The sequence below is a fragment of the Oncorhynchus mykiss genome, chromosome 7 (genome assembly GCF_013265735.2).
Source record: "Oncorhynchus mykiss isolate Arlee chromosome 7, USDA_OmykA_1.1, whole genome shotgun sequence".
In the NCBI taxonomy this organism is placed as follows: Eukaryota; Metazoa; Chordata; class Actinopteri; order Salmoniformes; family Salmonidae; genus Oncorhynchus; species Oncorhynchus mykiss.
Window position 1 is genome coordinate 88514757 of NC_048571.1, and position 22482 is coordinate 88537238.

The 22482-nt window shown below is 43.0% G+C and overlaps 1 protein-coding gene across 1 annotated transcript; it reads left to right on the forward strand.

The window, feature by feature from the left end:
* The first annotated feature begins 2678 nt into the window (after positions 1–2678).
* On the forward strand, positions 2679–11690 carry pdrg1 (p53 and DNA-damage regulated 1). The gene is given in 5 exon segments (NM_001160678.2): positions 2679–2775; positions 9117–9192; positions 9441–9515; positions 9719–9799; positions 11324–11690. Coding segments are annotated over 5 exon segments (393 nt in total). The 5' UTR covers positions 2679–2697; the 3' UTR covers positions 11407–11690.
* Positions 11691–22482: the final 10792 nt, after the last annotated feature.

Genomic DNA, 22482 nt, shown 5'->3' on the forward strand with positions numbered 1-22482 from the left:
GAGCATGGGGCTTATAGGAGACATGGGCACGCACACACACTCACTTACACACACACACACACACACACACACACACACACACACACACACACACACTCACTCACTCACTCACTCACTCACTCACTCACTCACTCCCTCACTCACTGTTGGCTGGCACCACAGTACAGCTGCTTCAGTCAGGGATGAAGGGCAAAGAGTGTTGGCATGGCGAGAGAGATGTGGTTGTATGGGAGGGAGTTTAGCCCCTCTGTGGTTCTTCCTGCAATCCCACCTTGGTTTCTCCCTCAGCCAGTGATAGATCTAGGGATCTAAAGGATCCTAAAACAGGGAGGACAGGAGCAGCTTTCAGTGTTCCTGAGTTTTGAGGTGACAGTGACGAAAACAGCAATGGATAATTTATCTGTTTACACAATGGAGTTGTTGGCCATACTATTGGCTGCAGAGTGTGGAGGAGGAGGTGAGGCCAGACAGGGTAATCATCTGCTCTGATTCCTGTGCAGCACTAAAAACCCATCCTCCAACCCCCATGTTATCTGCAGCACTGATGAGCTTAAATGCATTTGTGTCTCAGAGCAGACAGGATGTATTGTATGAGATTTTGCAGTGCTTGTACAGGGTGAAACAGGGGGTATTTGTGATGTTCCTCTGGGTACCAGCTCATATGCATATACTGTATTCTATACTATTCTACTGTATCCTAGTCTATGCTGTTGTAACGGATGTGAAACGGCTAGCTAGTTAGCGGTGGTGCGCGCTAAATAGCGTTTCAATCGGTGACGTCACTTGCTCTGAGACCTTGAAGTAGTGGTTCCCCTTGCTCTGCAAGGGCCGCGGCTTTTGTGGAGCGATGGGTAACGATGCTTCCTGGGTGACTGTTGTTGATGTGTGCAGGGAGGGTCCCTGGTTCGCGCCCAGGTATGGGCGAGGGGACGGTCTAAAGTTATGCTGTTACACTGTTATGACATTGCTATGTCCATATATTCATATATTCTTAATTCCATTCCTTTACTTAGAGTTGTGTGTATTGGGTGTATGTTGTGATTTTTTTTTTTTTAGATATTACTTGTTAGATATTGCTGCACTGTCAGAACTAGAAGCACACACATTTCACTACACCCGTAATAACATCTGCTAACCATGTGTTTGTGACCAATAACATTTGATTTGAGTAGAGGGGAATGAGGAGGTGGATGGTATCACCAAGCAGACTCTTAAACATCCTAATGTTGACATGAAATTGTCAATCAGTAAAGCAGACGCCAAGGGGTTAATAAGAACAATGGTTAAAAATAAGTGGCAAGAGATGTGGAACAGGGAGAGAAAGGGACGACACCTGTAGAAGATCCAGGAAAAAGTGGGGGCAGGGTGGTCCTCAAGCCGAGAGAGAAGGGCGGAAAGGGTCGTCACAAGGCTGAGACTGGGACACACAAGGCTGAGACTGGGACACACAAGGCTGAGACTGGGATATACAAGGCTGAGACTGGGACATACAATGCTGAGACTGGGACACACAAGGCTGAGACTGGGACATACAAGGCTGAGACTGGGACACACAAGGCTGAGACTGGTACATACAAGGCTGAGACTGGGACACACAAGGCTGAGACTGGGACATACAAGGCTGAGACTGGGAAACACAAGGCTGAGACTGGGACATACAGGGCTGAGACTGGGACACACAAGGCTGAGACTGGGACATACAAGGCTGAGACTGGGACACACAAGGCTGAGACTGGGACACACAAGGGTGAGACTGGAACACACAAGGCTGAGACTGGGACACACAAGGCTGAGACTGGGACACACAAGGGTGAGACTGGAACACACAAGGCTGAGACTGGGACACACAAGGCTGAGACTGGGACACACAAGGCTGAGACTGGGACATACAAGGCTGAGACTGGGACACACAAGGCTGAGACTGGGACATACAAAGCTGAGACTGGGACATACAAGGCTGAGACTGGGACACACAAGACTGAGACTGGGACATACAAGGCTGAGACTGGGACACACAAGGCTGAGACTGGGACATACAAGGCTGAGACTGGGGCACACAAGGCTGAGACTGGGGCACACAAGGCTGAGACTGGGATATACAAGGCTGAGACTGGGACACACAAGGCTGAGACTGGGACATACAAGGCTGAGACTGGGACACACAAAAGAGTACATTGAAATTGGTGGGGAACCATCCGACTGGGAGGTGTGATCATTGTCAGGAGGAGATGGAGACAGTGGAACACGTTCTATTTCAGTGCCAGAAATATGTGAGAGAAAAGGGAGCGATTGTTATTAGATTTGAGGAGTAATGGGGTCGAAGAGCCAGGATTAAGTGGGGAAATCTTCAGGGGTTGTTGTATTTCATTATGTATTTCGTTTCCTTAGGGGACACGGAATTATTGGGTAGGATTTTTTTCACTGTCTCTGGTCCACACTCCAGTCCAATTGGTGGAGGTAATGCACTTTAAACTTGGTTGCAAACTGCCATATGAAATCCACAGAAGAAGAAGAAGAAGAAGAAGAAGAAGAAGAAGAAAATAAACGTATTTGGGTCTTTGTTTCAATGAAAACATATTCATTCATCTTTAGGACTTCAGTCGTCCCTTAGGGTCAATTGTTTTATAATGGGAACCAAATATGTTGAGAAGTACTTGCTGCACGTAGGACATATTTTTGTTGCAACACACAGCCATCATGGAGGCGGAACGAATTTTACAATGTCTGACCGAAGTTGAAGAGGCTGCAGAGGATGTTCTTGCAAACAAACAACAGGTAATGCTTAGTAATTCAAAAATACTTTGTACGAACACGGTTACTGTCCATGATGCTAGCTCTCAGGCTAGTTAAATCGGTTGTAATTTGACCAAACATTGGCTGGGAAGCTAGCGAGCCATTTGACAACCCTAAAAACACGCCACTTCGATACAAGGGACTTTCACCCCCCTAATTCTCCTACCGTACTACGAAAAAGTCGTAGCTGTATCGAATGGCGTATTTTTTGGGGGGAATCACCAGGACATGGTTAGTCGCACCTAGAGTGGGCTTTATGGAGCTCTCCACTATCGGCTCGGCTTGATAACCACAGCCGGTTATACACTCGTTTTCCCCAGCGACCATTTTGTACCATAGAGAATGATAGAGGCCTCTAGTGGCCATAAAGCCGTATTAGCATGGACAGGGCCATTGAGGTTTTCCACCATTTTAATGTAGTTAACTAGGGGAGAAGGGGGTAGCTGCAGGTCAATATGGCGACTTTTTAGTATGGGGGAGTTCAAGGTTGCCAGGTGTAGCAAGAATTTTAAGCACAATGACCACCCACAACTATTTATTTAACCTTTATTTAACTAGGCAAGTCAGAACAAATTCTTATTTACAATGGAGGCCAAGCCCTAACCCGGGTGAATTGTGCGCTGCCCTATGGAACTCCCAATTATGGCCGGTTGTGATACAGCCTGGATTCGAAGCAGGGTCTGTAGTGACGCCTCTAGCACTGAGATGCAGTGCCTTAGACCGCAGGAGCCCACTCAGGAGTTGCCACATTTTATCCAATAAACCCATTTTCCATAATGTTATGGAGCGAATTAATTTGTAAAGATGTAGGCTAAATAAGCAAAATACGCTTTCCATCAAAATAATTTTTATTGCTTAAGAATATGTCTCAAGAGAAAAGATCATTTGCCCTTTTTAAACTCACCAAATCATTTTCCATCAATAGATGACGATTTAACTTGTTTGACTGTTATGATTAAGCTATAAGGCCCAGGGAGATGTGGTAGGCTATATGGCCAATATACCACGGCTAAGTGCTGTTCTTAGGTCATGTCCCACAAACCCCTGGGGTGTCTGATTGCTATGATAAACTGGTTACCAACAGTAAACAAAAAATTGTTTTTGTCAATTCTCAGGCCGACTCTTTTCTCTGTATATATCAACGATGTCGCTCTTGTTGCAGGTGATTCTCTCGTTCACCTCTACGCAGACGACACCATTCTGTATACGTCTGGCCCTTCTTTGGAGACTGTGTTAACTAACCTCCAGACGAGCTTCAATGCCATACAACACTCCTTCCGTGGCCTCCGACTTGTTTTACGCTAGTAAAACCAAATGCATGCTTTTCAGTCGTTCGCTGCCTGCACCTGCCCACCCACCCAGCATCACTACTCTGGACTGTTCTGACTTAGAATATGTGGACAACTACAAATATCTAGGTGTCTGGTTACTGTAAACTCTCCTTCCAGACTCATATTAAACATCTCCAATCCAAAATTAAATCTAGAATCGGCTTCCTATTTCACAACAAAGCCTCCTTCACCCACGCCGCCAAACATACCCTCGTTAAACTGACTATCCTACCGATCCTCGACTTCTGCGATGTCATTTACAAAATAGCTTCCAAATCTCTACTCAGCAAACTGGATGCAGTCTATCACAGTGCCATCCGTTTTGTCACTAAAGCCCCTTATACCACCCACCACTGCGACCTGTATGCTCTAGTCGGCTGGCCCTTGCTACATATTCGTCGCCAAACCCACTGGCTCCGATCATCCCCAAAGCCAACACCTCCTTTGGCTGCCTTTCTTTCCAGTTCTCTGCTGGCAATGGCTGGAACAAATTACAAGAATTGCTGAAGCTGGAGACTTTTATTTCCCTCACTAACTTTAAACATCAGCTATCTGAGCAGCTAACTGATCGCTGCAGCTGTACATAGCCCATCTGTAAATAGAAAATCAAATCAAATCAAATTTTATTTGTCACATACACATGGTTAGCAGATGTTAATGCGAGTGTAGCGAAATGCTTGTGCTTCTAGTTCCGACAATGCAGTAATAACCAACAAGTAATCTAACTAACAATTCCAAAACTACTGTCTTGTACACAGTGTGAGGGGATAAAGAATATGTACATAAGGATATATGAATGAGTGATGGTACAGAGCAGCATAGGCAGATACAGTAGATTGTATCGAGTACAGTATATACATATGAGATGAGTATGTAAACAAAGTGGCATAGTTAAAGTGGCTAGTGATACATGTATTACATAAGGATACAGTCGATGATATAGAGTACAGTATATACGTATGCCTATGAGATGAATAATGTAGGGTGAGTAACATTATATAAGGTAGCATTGGTTAAAGTGGCTAGTGATATATTTACATCATTTCCCATCAATTCCCATTATTAAAGTGGCTGGAGTTGAGTCAGTGTCAGTGTGTTGGCAGCAGCCACTCAATGTTAGTGGTGGCTGTTTAACAGTCTGATAGCCTTGAGATAGAAGCTGTTTTTCAGTCTCTCGGTCCCAGCTTTGATGCACCTGTACTGACCTCGCCTTCTGGAGGCAATCTACCTACCTCATCCCCATATTGTTTTTATTTACTTTTCTGCTCTTTTGCACACCTGTATCTCTACTTGCACATCACCATCTGCACATCTTTCACAGCAGTGTTAATTTGCCTAATTGTAATTACTTTGCTACTATGGCCCATTTATTGCCACCTCACTCCATTTGCACACACTTTAAATATACTTTTTTTTCTATTGTGTTATTGACTGTACGCTTGTTTATTCCATGTGTAACTCTGTGTTTGTGTCACACTGCTTTGCTTTATCTTGGCCAGGTCGCAGTTGTAAATGAGAACTTGTTCTCAACTGGCCTACCTGGTTAAATAAAGGTGAAAATATATCAAAAATACCTGTGGTACACGGTCTGATATACCAGAGCTTTCAACCAATCAGTATTCAGGGCTCAAACCACTCCGTTTATAATTGTAAATAAATCCTGTTTGTGTATGTAGGCCTGCTTCAAAATATGTACAAACAGAGTACTCATTCGAGAAGTGCCCTCCGTTCTCCGTTTCGCATACTTTGATACTCTGACCCTCCCGTGCACCAGTTTGCGAGCACAGAGCACGGTAGAAATGTCCGTTTCATTGTTTTTTCCCCCCCATAACAGAACGAGGGAGTTGAGTTCCATTTCTAATTTCCTCTGGCGCATTCCGTCAGACCCTAGAACAGAGTCAAAAACCCTACGCTTGATACGGTTTTTCCCATAAGAAAAGTTGACATTAGAATATAGTTTTTCTTTAAACCACCTCCCTGAGAGAATTTATCTAAAGCACTGTAGTGCGCCTTAAAATAATTTTGTTTTGTCGCCGTTATCAGTTCTAGCGCATTCATATGTTTTTGGGGATTGGAAATGAGTGTCTCCATAATACCCATATATAAATAGCCTGCCTACAACTGGTAAAAACGGGTCAGACGTGCGTGCTGATCTGTCTCCGTGAATCGGCTTCCTGCTGCAGCGCTTTCTCAACACTCCGCACACACACAGCCCTGCGCCCTCCCTCCCTCCCTCCCTCCAGTAATAGTCTGCTAACTGCCGGATAGTCAGCAACAGGTCACGGTAAAATATATATTTTAAGAAAAATGCATGGCAGCGCGTTGCAATTTTGTATGCCAACAATCTGCAACCAATATATTTTCACCCGCAACATCGTTTTCAAAGTAGCCACATTTCTCTGGAAAACCACGGAAATGGCAACCAAAGAAAAGTAGTGGGTGTGGACGGAGTGGGTTTGGAGAACGTGCTCTGTTATAGTTTAGATGGTTTTGATTGAGTTGTTTTTTTTGTCTGCGGTGTCTTACCACGCAACTACCAGTGGTGTAAAAAGTGCACAATTATCATAACATTAAAGATACCTTAATAGAAAATGACTCAAGTGAAAGTCACCCAGTAAAATACTACTAGAGTGAAAGTCGAAAAGTATTTGGTTTTAAATATACTTAAGTATCAAAAGTAAATGTAGTTCCTAAAATATACCTAAGTCTCAAAAGTTAAAAGTACAAATCATAAAAAAAAAATCATTATATTAAGCAATGCAGATGGTACAATTGTATTTATTTATTTACAGATAGCCAGGGTCACACTCCAACACAGACATAATGTAAAAACAAAGTGTTTGTGTTTAGTGAGTCCGCCAGATCGTGGGGATGACCAGGGATGTTCTCTTGATAAGTGTGCGAATTGGACAATTTTCCTGTTCCTGCTAAGCATTCAAAATGTAATGAGTAATTTTGGGTGTCAGGGGAAAATGTTTGGAGTAAAAGTTACATCATTTTATTTAGGAATGTTTTTGTATTTTTTTTATTTCACCTTTATTTAACCAGGTAGACTAGTAGAGAACACCTTTATTTAACCAGGTAGGCTAGTAGAGAACACCTTTATTTAACCAGGTAGGCTAGTTGAGAACACCTTTATTTAACCAGGTAGGCTAGTTGAGAACACCTTTATTTAACCAGGTAGGCTAGTTGAGAACACCTTTATTTAACCAGGTAGGCTAGTTGAGAACACCTTTATTTAACCAGGTAGGCTAGTTGAGAACACCTTTATTTAACCAGGTAGGCTAGTTGAGAACACCTTTATTTAACCAGGTAGACTAGTTGAGAACACCTTTATTTAACCAGGTAGGCTAGTTGAGAACAAGTTCTCATTTGCAACTGCGACCTGGCCAAGATAAAGCAAAGCAATTCGACACAATACAACAACACAGAGTTACACATGGAATAAACAAAACATACAGCCAATAATACAGTAGAAAAGTCTACAGTAGAAACAAAGTCTATATACAGTGAGTGCAAATAAGGTCAAATAAGGGAGTATACTAAAGTAGAGGTAAAAGTTGTCAAAAACATAAATAGAAAAGTACAGATACCCCCAAAAACTACTTAGGTAAAAATACTTTAGAGTACTACTTAAGTACTTCACACCACTGGCAACTACCACACATCCAAACGAGAGTTTGGACTTCTGTTTTGAAACCAGTGGATGAGTCTTATTTCACTGTTCATTTTACACAAATAATTGTAAATATTCAGTTCTAAAACTAAAGATTAGTTTAATTTTATTAAAAGTACTGATGGTGGGTGAACTGTTGCTTCATGAGTTGTATGCTGTCTTGGCCAGGGCGCTCTTGAAAAATAGATTTTAATCTCAATGAGCCCTTCCTGGTTAAATAAAATAAAACATGCATGTTCTTACTGCGGCTGTAACCCTGATACTAGGTAGTTACTTCCTGTTACTGGACAGCCGTGCTTGTCAAGCGGGAGCGAAAGGCACTGTGTCTCGGTGTTGTTGCAGTACAGCCCTCCACGTTGAGAAGTAGACTGACTGTATGTGTCAAGGTGACATCTCGATGGTTATCAATATTAGTTATTTATTGAGTAGGCTGCCATCCTACTTGAAATAAAATCATGGGGGGGGGGGATTGCCACGTTAGCGAACGCCGGCGACACAGCCGTGGTATCGTGGTCCTGTCTCATGTCAACATGCATGTTTATACAATGCTGGTCACTGGCAGCCCAATCAGACACGCGACACGGTATTGAGGCAACAAATCTGACCAATTAGCTGATTCGCTTTCCATACACCCTCTCCTTTCGACACACCCACTCGCCCAGTCGCCATATTGGGCTGCAGCTAACCATACTTGCAACTGGTTTGGACTTACAATTTCATTGGTTGATCCTTCCTGGTGACCCTGTTAGTCATGTCCAACCAGGTCAACAGGAGGAATCAGCCAATCGTGGGAAAAAAAATGGACTACTTCAAAATGGAGATAGCCTTAATGGCATAGATACAAAGATGAGTCCTCTATCTCTATGGTTCGCACATAAACATTCTCCATTCAGGCTGCAAAGGCTTACATTTTCTCCTTAACTAGATTTGAATGGCAAGAAGGCAGCAAAAACGGAACCGGTCGCCGGGATAAACAGGTGTATTACCAGCTGTGCACATTTATGGGGACCCATAAAGTCCACTAGCAGCTGTGGAGACCCATAAAGTCCACTAGCAGCTGTGGAGACCCATAAAGCCCACTAGCAACTGTGGAGACCCATAAAGACCACTAGCAGCTGTGGAGACCCATAAAGCCCACTAGCAGCTGTGGAGACCCATAAATCCCACTAGTGGCTTCCCAGGCTAGGTCGTACCCAGGCAGCACGTGCTGCTAGCTCGCTATTTTTTTTGACTTTCCATTTTCCTCACATCCACTCGGTGTCACTATGTAATACAGTTAACACAACTACCGCTGTGTCCATGTGGCTGTTTGTTAGATCGTGGATCTGGACACGAAGCGGAATATGAACAGGGAAGCGTTGAATGCTCTGAAACATGAGATGGCATCGGAAGGTGGGTGCAAAATAATTACAGTTTGGAGCTCTTATTCAAAGATGAATACGACCCAAAAGACACTTCCTCCCTCTTTGATACACTCAATTAAAAGTCACAGAGGCAGAGCTGTGGACAATGACGACATTTCATATTAGTCTTTCTAAATAATTATTCATGTTCCATTATCTCTCAGAAAAGACTTCTATATTTAAAAATGAATCACCGGCAATTTAATCTCTTCTTATCCTTTTTTTTTGTACATGCAGAAAAAGTGAAGGTTTGCTTTGGAAACATGTTCATCAAATTCCCCAAAGCGAAGACGAAAGAGATGATACAGAGAGGTAAGAGCTGTGAAGCAGGATGCCAGCCTCTGTATGTCTGTTTAATGACTGTGAAGCAGGATGCCAGCCTCTGTAATGTCCTGTTGAATGACTGTGAAGCAGGATGCCAGCCTCTGTAATGTCCTGTTTAATGACTGTGAAGCAGGATGCCAGCCTCTGTAATGTCCTGTTTCATATGTTGTGTGTTGCGTTTCTCTGACCAGACCAGCAGCAGCTAGACAAGGAGATCAACAACCTTCGCCAAGCCCTTAAAGACAAACTGAACCGCCTCAATGAACTGCAAGGTAAAAATCATTACATAACGTCATCAACCATGCTTCCTTGAGGCTGTAGTGAACAGTACAGGGACCCGTTTCCCAAAAGCATCTTAAGGCAAAGTTAATTTCATCATAGAACCACAGGATCCTATGGTTTTAATGATGCGCTTAGCAAAACCGTGCCCTGATCTCAGTAATGTATCCTTCAACAATGAATAAACTAATGTTATTCTGCATTACCTCCAACAATGCATGGATTGTTCGCATTATCTCCTCCGACAATGTATAGTTAGCTTGCATTATCTCCTTCAACATTGCATAGTTGGGCTGCATTACCTCCTCCAACAATGCATAGGTGGCATTACCTCCAACAATGCATTATCTCCTCCGACAATGTATAGTTAGTCTACATTACCCCATTTAACAATGCGTGGTTAGTCTGCATTACCTCATTCGACAATGCATAGTTAGTCTTATCTCCTTCAACCATGCATAGCCTAATGTTAGTATGCATTACCTCCTTCGACAATACATCGTTTGTCTACATTTCCTCTGACAATGCATATTTGGCATTACCTCATTCGACAATGAACAGTCTGCATTACCTCCGACAATGCCTAGTTAGTTTGCGTTACCTCAATCGACAATGCGTTAACTGCATTACCTCAACAATGCATAGTTTGCATTACCTCGTTCGACAATGCCTAGTTAGGCTCCATTTCCTCCAATGCATACTTAGTTTGCATTACCTCCTTCGATAATGCCTAGTTAGGCTCCATTTCCTCCTTCAACAATGCATAGTTAGGCTCCATTTCCTCCTTCAACAATGCATAGTTAGTTTACATTACCTCCTTCGATAATGCCTAGTTAGGCTCCATTTCCTCCAACAATGCATAGTTAGTTTACATTACCTCCTTCAACAATGCCTAGTTAGTTTACATTACCTCCTTCAACAATGTATAGTTCGTTTGCATTACCTCCTTCAACAATGCCTAGTTAGGCTCCATTTCCTCCTTCAACAATGCCTAGTTAGGCTCCATTTCCTCCTTCAACAATGCCTAGTTAGGCTCCATTTCCTCCTTCAACAATGCCTAGTTAGGCTCCATTTCCTCCTTCAACAATGCCTAGTTAGGCTCCATTTCCTCCTTCAACAATGCCTAGTTAGGCTCCATTTCCTCCTTCAACAATGCCTAGTTAGGCTCCATTTCCTCCTTCAACAATGCCTAGTTAGTTTGCATTACCTCCTTCAACAATGCCTAGTTAGTTTGCATTACCTCCTTCAACAATGCCTAGTTAGTTTACATTACCTCCTTCAACAATGCCTAGTTAGTTTACATTACCTCCTTCAACAATGCCTAGTTAGGCTCCATTTCGTCCTTCAACAATGCATAGTTAGTTTACATTACCTCCTCCAACAATGCATAGTTAGTTTGCATTACCTCCTTCAACAATGCCTAGTTAGTTTACATTACCTCCTTCAACAATGCATAGTTAGTTTGCATTATCTTGTGATGTGGATAGTGTTGTAAAGACTTGTGTTTGTGTTTCCAGGGAAACCGGAGCTGACAGGATACAACCTGTCTCCTCTTTCCGATGTCGAGGTGAAGGCCATCAACCACCTGATGAAGAGATGAGGTTAGGGTTTTAGATGGGGTCTGACCCAATGGCGGCTGATGGTACTTTATATTGGAGGCTCTGGATCAGAATTAATGGAACAGTATCAAACACATGGTTTCAGGAACAACAGATCCTAAACCCCACGTGGACCCTCAACAGTGGGAGACTCAGAAATGTTTTAGTCAAATATTATAAAACGTATATAAATGCAACATGTAAAGTGCTGGTCCCTTGTATCATGAGCTAAAATAAAAAGATTCCAGACATTTTCCATATGCACAAATGTCTTTACATCCCTGTTAGTGAGCATTTTCCTTTGCCCAAATAATCCATCCAACTGACAGGTGTGTTTTTATATCAATAAGCTGATTAAACAACATGATCATTACACAGATGGCTCAGAATACATTAGAGGAAAAAACTAAATAAATTGAGGAACTTAGTCCAGAAAGATCAAGTGTAATATATTATAAAAACAAAGTAAACTGGATGGAATATGTGGAAAAATGCACCAAATTATTTTCTTTACTTGTTACAAATGACGGAGTCTCCCATGATTCACCAAACGATATTTTGAAAGAGAATGAAAAGTACTTTTAATGTTTTCGTTTCATTCTCCATCTTCTCTAACCAAAGTTAATTGTATGGATTTATTTTTCTATGAATAATGTAAAATTTAACATGTGTACAGAAAGACTCATGTGAAGGACAAATTACAGAGGAACTTCTTGATACAATTAAAGCCTTTTAAGGATGGGAAAACTCCAGGGCTGGATGGCAGACCAGTGGAAGTATGCCAAACCTTTTTTTGATTTACTCAGAGGACCATTATTAGCATGTTTTAACCACTTCTATATACATGGTAGATTCGGGATACTCAACAGGAAGGTCTGGTTTCATTATTACTGAAACGGGATACAAGTGATAAATCTAAAGATCCAGCCCCCCCCCCCCCCCAAAAAAAAGGAGGCCCCTTACACTTCAGTGTTGTGATGGAAAACATTCTAGGAGAGTGTATATATAGCGCATAGAATTAGGTATAGTCTAATATTATTCATTCTAATCAGACAGGTTTTTTACATGGACGATACAGTGAAACATCTGGGAAACCAGGCCTGCTATTCATAGCTGACTTTGAAAAGGCTTTTGATAAAAGTACGATTTGAGTTTATATATAAATGCCATTTTAATTTTGTAGAATCTCTTATAAAATGGGGTGAAGTTATGTATAGTAGCCAGAGGTGTAAAATAGTAAATAATGGCTTCTTCTCAGAAGGTGTTAAACTGTCAAGAGGAGTAAACAAGGTTGCCCATGATCGGCATATCTATTTATTTTGAAATGTTAGCGATTAAAATCTGATCCAACAATAATATTAAGGGCCTTCATCGCTGATGATTCATGTTTTCTTTTAAAACCACCATTTAGAATCCCTCTACAGCCTCTTAGAGGATCTAGACACGTTTTCTAACCTCTCTGGATTACAACCAAGTTATGATAATTGTACTATATCACGTATTGGATCATTAACAAATACAACTTTACATTACCGTGTAGTTTACCAATAAAATGGTCAGACGGGGATGTGGACATTATCAGTATTCATATCCCGAAATAAATTAATGATCTCACTCCAATAAATTGTAATAGAAAGTTAGCAAAAAAATAAATATGATTTTGCTACCGTTGAAAGGAAAATACTTGTCTATTTGTGGAAAAATCACCCTGATTACCTCTTTAGTCACATCCCAGTTTACCTATTTGCTTATTGTCATACCTACACCTAGCAAACAGTTAAAATATTTAAATATTTTTTAACTTTAAGATCTGTATTTTTTAAAGGGTATCTTTGTAAATAATATAAATAGGACTTGTGGAGTTGCCACACATGCATCTAACAAAAATAAATGGAAATGTCTGTTCTACCCAAAATTAGAAACAACTAATTGTCGGCATTAAAGACCATAACTGGTTAAAGAAAACTGTGATGAATAAAGAAGTATAATTAAAAATGGTTTTAAATTTAAAATCTGTAGAAACTATAAGAATAGAAATGTCATACCTTTTGTGAAACATCACAGGACAGTTTATACATATAAATATATGGCAAATAGAAATCCAATATGGATGGTGTTAAGAGGTTGAATGAGCTGAAGGGTGGGACTAATAACAACAAGATAACTAATGTAAAACACACTGTGTCTGTGAAACGTATATAGGTTCAGAACTTTTGTGAAATAAATACATGGGAGAGATTGAGGTTAGAGGAAGGACAGGAGTGAAAACAAACAAAACATCCCTATTGTAAAATAGACTGTTCCCCCTAAAGTCTATATAGTATGTATGAGCTGGAAGTAGAAGCCTAACCATCGTTGTTCGCTTAGTTTACTCCAAGTTTTAACACACAAAAAATACGTTTGGAGACGGATTTCAACACATCCCACATTTTTTACAATTACGGTTACTGTAAATGTCAAATGTAATAAAGGCAAATATATATTTAAAAATATATATATTTATGCATGTATGTATGTCCAGTACCAGTCATGTCTGGACACACCTACTCATTCCTGTGCTTTTCTTTATTTGTACTATCTATATTGTAGATCAGAAGTGAAGACATCAAAACTATGAAATAACGCTTTTTCTGAGTTGTCTGACATTCATGTCTTAAGGTAATGATGGACGGTCGTTTCTCTTTGCTTATTTGAGCTGTTCTTGCCATTAATATGGACTTGATGTTTTACCAAATAGTGCTAACTTCTATATACCTTGACACATCACAACTGGTTGGCTCAAACGTATTAAGAAGGAAAGAAATTCCACAAATTAACTTTTTTAAGAAGGCACACCTGTTAATTGAAATGTGTTCCAGGTAACTACCACCTGAAACTGGTTGAGAGAATGCCAAGAGTGTACAAAGCTGTGATCAAGGCAAAGGGTGGCTACTTTGAAGAATCAAAATTGTAAAATATATTTTGATTTGTGTAACACTTTTTTGGTCACTACGTGAATCCATATGTGTTATTTCATAGTGTCCTTCACTATTAATCTACAATGTAGAAAATAGTAAAAATAAAGAAAAACCCTTGAATGCATAGGTGTGGGGGATTGGAAGTGTTGCAGACAATTACATTGACGGAAGCTACAACCTATCTGCTATATTAAAGCTGATCTACCCCTAAAAGAAGGGGGGAAAGAAAGTAATTACACAGGTGAACCTTGTGCCGTGCACAATAAACGGCTACTCTAAAATGTGCAGTTTTGTCACACATCACAATGCCACAGATGTCTCAAGTTTTGAGAGTGTGCAATTTGCATGCGAACTGCAGGAATGTACACCAGAGCTGTTGCCAGAGAATTTAATATTAATTTCTTTACCGTAAGCCGCCAATGTCGTTTTAGAGAATTTGGCAGTACGTCCAACCGGCCTCACAACCCCAAACCACATGTAACCACACCAGCCCAGAACCTCCACATCTGGCTTCTTTGCCATCGTCTGAGACCAGCCACCTGGACAGCTGATGAAACTGAGGAATATTTCTGTCTGTAATTAAACCCTTTTGTGTGGGGGGGAAAAAATCATTCTGATTGGCTGGACTTGTCTCACCCACGGCTGCCCAGTCATGTGAAATCCATAGATTTATTTCAATTGACTGATTTGTTGAAATTGTTGTGTGTTAGGTTAATATTTTTGTTCAGTATGCATGCAGCTGGATATGTGATTCCTCTTCCATTTAAAAAAAATAATATATTAATTAGAGAATAACCAGCCATGTTCAATTTTCTTACATTCTGAAGCTCTTATATTGTGGACAGAGTCAAGTGTCCTGTTCTTCGTTGCGATTCCCTTCTCTTTTGTGTAGTCGTCTGTTGCTACCAGCAGGTGGCGGTAATGTCTCAGCGAATGGCCTTACAGGAGTTTTTTTTAGGGAGCTTCCACATTGCATCGATAAGCCACAACTACCTGGTACCAAATGAATCTCTGAAAACCCATCAGTGCTTGTCTTTGTTGTTTACAGTTACAGGTTACAGTCATGGATGTGTTTATATTGAATAATCATTTGTCTGTATTCGGTATATACAGTGGTTTTATATAATGGATCCCAACACTGTACTTGCATACTTTTCACGTAAATAATGTTAATGTCAGAGCTGATTATTTGAGGTCAGTTGGTGTGTGGGTGGGGGGGCAGGAACTTCCGAAGGAGGTGGGGGGGCAGGATCTTCCCCTGGGAGAGGGGGGGGGGGCAGGAACTTCCCTTGGGAGAGAGGGGGGAGGGCAGGAACTTCCCCTTGGAGAGGGGGGGGCAGTCACATGGCATGGTGGCACAGTAACTTTCTGTCCGGGGGTAGCGTTTGCCGTGGTACGGTAGCTTCCTGTTGTGTTGCGTGTTGTGGCACCGGGCCAGAGTGATAAACACCTGGTACATCCTATAAAACACTGCTCTTGTTTATTTTGTAACCTGACTCAGGGCTCTCTTGACTCAATGGTACTCAAATAAAGGTGAAATTAAAAACGGGACACTGTCTGGGAAGATTGGAGTTGTGGGAGAATATGTTCAATGTGAATAAGTCATGTCCAGACACAGATGGAGTTCATGGCCAAGAAGGATTGTGTGATTCACGCACACATGTTCAGTAGTTGACCGACAACCAATAACTACTACCATAGATCCACCATGAGCTGTCATATTACCACATTCTTATCGGCAGACTCAACAGCCTTGGTTTCTCAAATGACTACCTCCCCTGGTTCACCAACTACTTCTCAGATAGAGTTCAGTTTGTCAAATCGGAGGGCCTGTTGTCCGGACCTCTGGCAGTCTCTTTGGGGGTGCCACAGTGTTCAATTCTCAGGCCGACTCTTTTCTGTATACTTCTGGCCCTTTGGACACTGTGTTAACTAACCTCCAGACGAGCTTCAATGCCATACAACTCTCCTTCCGAGGCCTCCAACTGCTTTTAAATGCTAGTAAAACTGAATGCATGCTATTCAACTGATCGCTGCCCGCATCTGCCCGCCCGACTAGCATCATTACTCTGGACGGTCTGACTTAGAATATGTGGACAACTACAAATACCTGGGTGTCTGGTTACTGTAAACTCTCCTTCCAGACTCACATTAAGCATCTCCAATCCAAAAATTAAATCTCGATTCGGCTTCTTATTTCGCAACAAAGCATCCTTCACTAATGCTGCCAAACAAACCTATCCTCGTAAAACTGACCATCCTACCGATCCTCGACTTCGGCGAGTGGTCGCTGATGTTTTTCACACCTGAAATGCCTTGCAGTGTCTGACAGAATGCATTCTGGAACACCACTGGAGCTGAGGAGATACCAACGTTCAAAACCTTCTCAGTCCTAGATGACTGGTGAATGTGTTGATGTACAGTGACTTCAGAAAGTCTTCCCCCTTGACTTATTCCCTCCTCCAAAATTGTGTTTCAGCCTGAATTCAAAATGGATTAAATTAAATGTTTTTCTCACCTGCACACAACACCCTATAATGACAAGTTGAAAACATGTTTCTAAATGAAATACAGAAATATTTAATTTACAGAAGTATTCACACCCCCGGGTGTAGAAGCACCTTTGGCAACGATTACAGCTGTTTGTCTTTCTGGGTAAGTCTCTAAGAGCTTTGCACACCTGGATTGTGCAACATTTGCCAATTTATTATTTTCAAAATTCTTCAAGCTCTGATCATTGTTAGACTACAGTTTTCAGGCCTTGTCAATACTCAGCTACTCAGGAACATTCACTGTCTTCTTAGTAAGCAACTCCAGTGTAGATTTGGCCTTGTGTTTTCATTCAAAGACTCAATCATGGACACTCTTACTGACAGTTGTGGCTGCTTTGTGTGGTGTATTGTTGTCTCTACCTTCTTACCCTTTGTGCTGTTGTCTCTGCCCAATAATGTTTGTACCATGTTTTGTTGCTACCATGTTGTTGTTAGTTTTTGTTGCTACCATGTTGTTGTTAGTTTTTGTTGCTACCATGCTGTGTTGTCATGTGTTGCTGTCATGCTATGTTGTTGTCTTAGGTCTCTTTATGTCATGTTGTGTTGTTTCTCTTGTCGTGATGTGTTTTGTCCTATATTTGTCCTATATTTTTATTTAATTTATTTTAATTTTAAATGCCAGCCCCCGTCCCCGCAGGAGGCCTTTTGGTAGGCCATCATTGTAAATAAGAATTTGTTCTTAACTGACATGCTAAATAAAGGTTAAATTCAATAAACAAATAAAATTGTCCTGCTGAAAGGTGATCTCTGTGTCTGGTGGAAAGCAGACTGAACCAGGTTTTCCTCTAGGACTTTGCCTGTGTTTAGCTACATTTTCTTTTTTTTATCCTGAAAAACTCCCCAGTCCTTAACAATTACAAGCATACCCATAATATGAAGCAGCCACCACTATGCTTGAAAAGATGGCGAGTGATACTCAGGAATGGGTTGTGTTGGATTTGTCCCAAACATAACACTTTATATTCAGAACCAAAAGGTAATTGCTTTTCCACCATTTTTTGCAGTATTACTTTAGTTTCTTGTTGCAAACAGGATGTACGTTTTGGAATATTTGTATTCTGTACAGGCTTCCTTCTTTTCACTCTGTCATTTAGGTTACTATTTTGGAGTAACTACAATGTTGTTGATCCATCCTCAGTTTTCTCCTATCACAGCCATTAAACTCTGTAACTGTTTCAAAGTCACCATTGGCCTCATGGTGAAATCCCTGAGCGGTTTCCTTCCTCTCCAGCAACTGAGTTAGGAAGGACGCCCGTATCTTTGTAGTGACTAGGTGTATTGATACACCATCCAAAGTGTAATTATTAACTTCACCATGCTCAAAGGGATATTCAATATCTGCTTTATATTGTTTTACCCATCTACCAATAGGAGCCCTTCTTTGTGAGGCATTGGAAAACCTCCCTGGTCTTTGTGGTTGAATCTGTGTTTGAAATTCACTGCTCCACTGAGGGACCTTACAGATATGAGGTTGTCATTCAGAAATCATGTTAAACACTATTATCGCACACAGAGAGAGTCCATGCAACTTGTTATGTGACTTGTTAAGCACATTTTTACTCCTGAGCTTATTTAGGCTTGGACGATCATGCGACATCCCCTTGATCATCATGAAACGTCCCCTTGTGGTCATTGAATGTCCCAACTTTGAGAGAAACCCTACTTTGTATCGGAGTTGTCTCTTTTTTGAAATTCAAGACGGGCTATTCATATTCGTGAGGTAGATGAATTTGAAATACCTTCGCCATTGAATTCAGGCGGTTGACGACAACACTTTATATCAGAGTTGTGCCTGTTCACAATCGTATCTGCTCCTCATTGGCTAGAAGGGGTCCCACCTGATATCGCCTCCGCCCACTTGCTTTCCGTCTTTGAGGACATGTATTTCCATTGTTAGAACGATCACTCGACCATCTTGTCAATATAATAGATCATCTTTGACCGTGCTCTGACATTTAAAGGGGTGGTGCTGGTGGTGTGGGCGCTTGGCTAAGCAGAGGGGGGGGGTTCATGCCATTAAAGAAAGAGTCATTTTAAGTTATTACGTGATTGGTTTAGTTTATTACACTTTATCTTTTTTAAACCACTTTATAATGTAATAATCAACACATGATGTAATAATAATTATTTAATTATTACAGTATGTTCAAAAACGCTATTAGTTTAGCATATGTATTGCATAATAAGCATTTAGGATGTTATAAATGCAAACCTTATTTCATTATTAGCAGCTATTACATTATTGGTAATGCACTACATTATCATTTGCTACTGGGTCTATGGTGGTGAATGCTACAATGGTGAGAACGCATCACAAGACAGGGATCATATGAATGATCATCACAGAGTCTACTACGATGAGAGGTCTGAATCATGTAGTAACAACGTCATGGCTACGTCCCAAATGGGACCCTCTTCTCTCTCTCTCTCTCTATATATATATATAGTGCACTACATTTTAACCAGAGCTGTGCTCACATACACCTCTCTGTTTGTGAAACACACTGGACAGTTTCTATCAGTGTCTACCTTCAAGTAGTGCACTATAAAGGGAAGACGATGACGCTTGGGACTCATTTAAAAACATGAAAGCCTTTCAGATACCCTCTCTGAAAGTACACACACACACACACACAATCTCTCTCTGGGCCCACCACAGTGTATCTTTCACTCTGTGTTAGTTGTTATTCTACTACATTCCCGTCCTAAAGCCTCTTGGCTCCGGAAGGCTGTTCTCTCTCTAGCTGCTGCTGTTGGAGCCGTCTGCCAACTCAACCAGGCCTCACTGGGAGTGTTAGGGGGGGGGGGGGGGTGCGGGGGTGTCGGATAGAGTCAATATGACAGAAATGTAACCCTATGTCATAGGGTGGCTCAAACTGTTGTCCTTGTGAGCAGCCACAGGCCTTGAGAGGGATTAGCCTCTAGCTTGGCATCTCTGAGGTCATTCATTTAGTTACAACAGATCCCAAATAGCATCCTGGGGGGGTTGCAGAGTTAGAGTTAGGTTTATGTGCATAATTGCTAGATTTACCGTAAGGGTTAGTTATATATATATATATATATATACATATATATTATATATATATATATACACACACACATACAGTATATGTGTGTGTTTGTGTGTGTTTATTTATATATATATATATATATATATATGTGTGTGTGTGGGTGTTTATTTTTATATATATATATATATGGGTGTGTTTATTTATATATATATATATATATATATGTCACGCCCTGGTCGAAGTATTTTGTGTTTATCTTTATTTATTTGGTCAGGCCAGGGTGTGGCATGGGTTTTTGTATGTGGTGTGTATGTATGGGGATTGTAGCTAGTGGGGTGTTCTAGTTAAGTCTATGGCTGTCTGAAGTGGTTCTCAATCAGAGGCAGGTGTTTATCGTTGTCTCTGATTGGGAACCATATTTAGGCAGCCATATTCTTTGAGTTTGTCGTGGGTGATTGTCCTTAGTGTCCTGATGGCCTTGTTCTGTGTTAGTTTACACAAGTATAGGCTGTTTCAGTTTTCGTTACGTTTATTGTTTTGGTAGTGTTTGTGTTTAGTGTGTTTCTTCATTAAACATGGATCGCAATAGACACGCTGCATTTTGGTCCGACTCTCCTTCTCACCTAGAAAACCGTGACAGAATCACCCACCACAACTGGACCAAGCGGCGTGTCAACAGGCAGCAGCAGCAGGAGAAGGAACAGAGGCAGGAGCAGCAGCAGCAGTGGGAGAGGCTGCATTACTTGGAGAAATGGACTTGGGAGGACGATTTGGACGGTAAAGGACCCTGGGCACAGCCTGGAGAATATCGCCGTCCCAAAGAGGAACTGGAGGCGGCGAAAGCAGAGAGGCGCTGGTATGAGGAGGCAGCACGGCGACGCGGATGGAAGCCTGAGAGTCAGCCCCAAAAATCTCTTGGGGGGGGGGGGGGGGAGCTAACAGGGAGTATGGCTACGCCAGGTAGGAGACCTGGGCAGACTCCCTGTGCTTACCGGGGGGCTAGAGAGACCGGACAGGCACCGTGTTATGCAGTGGTGCGCACGGTGTCTCCAGTGCGGGTGCATAGCCCGGTGCGGTATATTCCAGCTCCGCGTGTCGGCCGGGCTAGATTGAGCGTCGAGCCTAATGCCATGAAGCCGGCTCTACGCATCTGGTCCCCAGTGCGTCTCCTTGGGCCGGCTTACATGGCACCAGCCTTGCGCTCGGTGTCTCCGGTTCGCCTGCATAGCCCAGTGCGGGCTATTCCACCTCGCTGCACTGGCAGGGCGACCGAGAGTATTCAACCAGGTAAGGTTGGGCAGGCTCGGTGCTAAAGAGCTCCAGTGCGCCTGCACGGTCCGGTCTTTCCAGTACCACCTCCACACCCCAGCCCTCCGGTAGCAGCTCCCCGCACCAGGCTTCCTGTGCTTGTCCTCGGCCCAGTACCACCAGTGCCAGCACCACGCATCAGGCCTACAGTGCGCCTTGCCTGTCCAGCGCTGCCAGAGCCTTCCTCCTCTCCAGCGCTGTCGGAGTCTCCCGCCTGTCTAGCGCTGTTAGAGCCTTCCTCCTCTACAGCGCTGCCGGAGTCTTCCGCCTGTTCAGAGCTGCCAGTCTGCAGGATGCCGCCAAAGCTGCCAGTCTGCAAGGAGTCGCCAGAGCTGCCAGTCTGCAAGGAGCCGCCAGAGCTGCCAGTCTGCAAGGAGCCGCCAGAGCTGCCAGTCTGCAAGGAGCCGCCAGAGCTGCCAGTCTGCAAGGAGCCGCCAGAGCTGCCAGTCTGCAAGGAGCCGCCAGAGCTGCCAGTCTGCAAGGAGCCGCCAGAGCTGCCAGTCTGCAAGGAGCCGCCAGAGCTGCCAGTCTGCAAGGAGCCGCCAGAGCTGCCAGTCTGCAAGGAGCCGCCAGAGCTGCCAGTCTGCAAGGAGCCGCCAGAGCTGCCAGTCTGCAAGGAGCCGCCAGTTAGCATGGAGCAGCCAGGGCCGCCAGTCAGCATGGAGCAGCCAGGGCCGCCAGTCAGCATGGAGCAGCCAGGGCCGCCAGTCAGCATGGAGCAGCCAGGGCCGCCAGTCAGCATGGAGCAACCAGGGCTGCCAGTCAGCACGGAGCAGCCAGAGCAGCCAGTCAGCATGGAGCAGCCAGTCAGCATGGAGCAGCCAGAGCAGCCAGTCAGCATGGAGCTTCCAGATCTGCCAGTCGACCAGACTCTTCCAGATCCGCCAGTCGACCAGACTCTTCCAGATCCGCCAGTCGACCAGACTCTTCCAGATCCGCCAGTCGACCAGACTCTTCCAGATCCGCCAGTCGACCAGACTCTTCCAGATCCGCCAGTCGACCAGACTCTTCCAGATCCGCCAGTCGACCAGACTCTTCCAGATCCGCCAGTCGACCAGACTCTTCCAGATCCGCCAGTCGACCAGACTCTTCCAGATCCGCCAGTCGACCAGACTCTTCCAGATCCGCCAGTCGACCAGACTCTTCCAGATCCGCCAGTCGACCAGACTCTTCCAGATCCGCCAGTCGGCCAGACTCTTCCAGATCCGCCAGTCGGCCAGACTCTTCCAGATCCGCCAGTCGGCCAGACT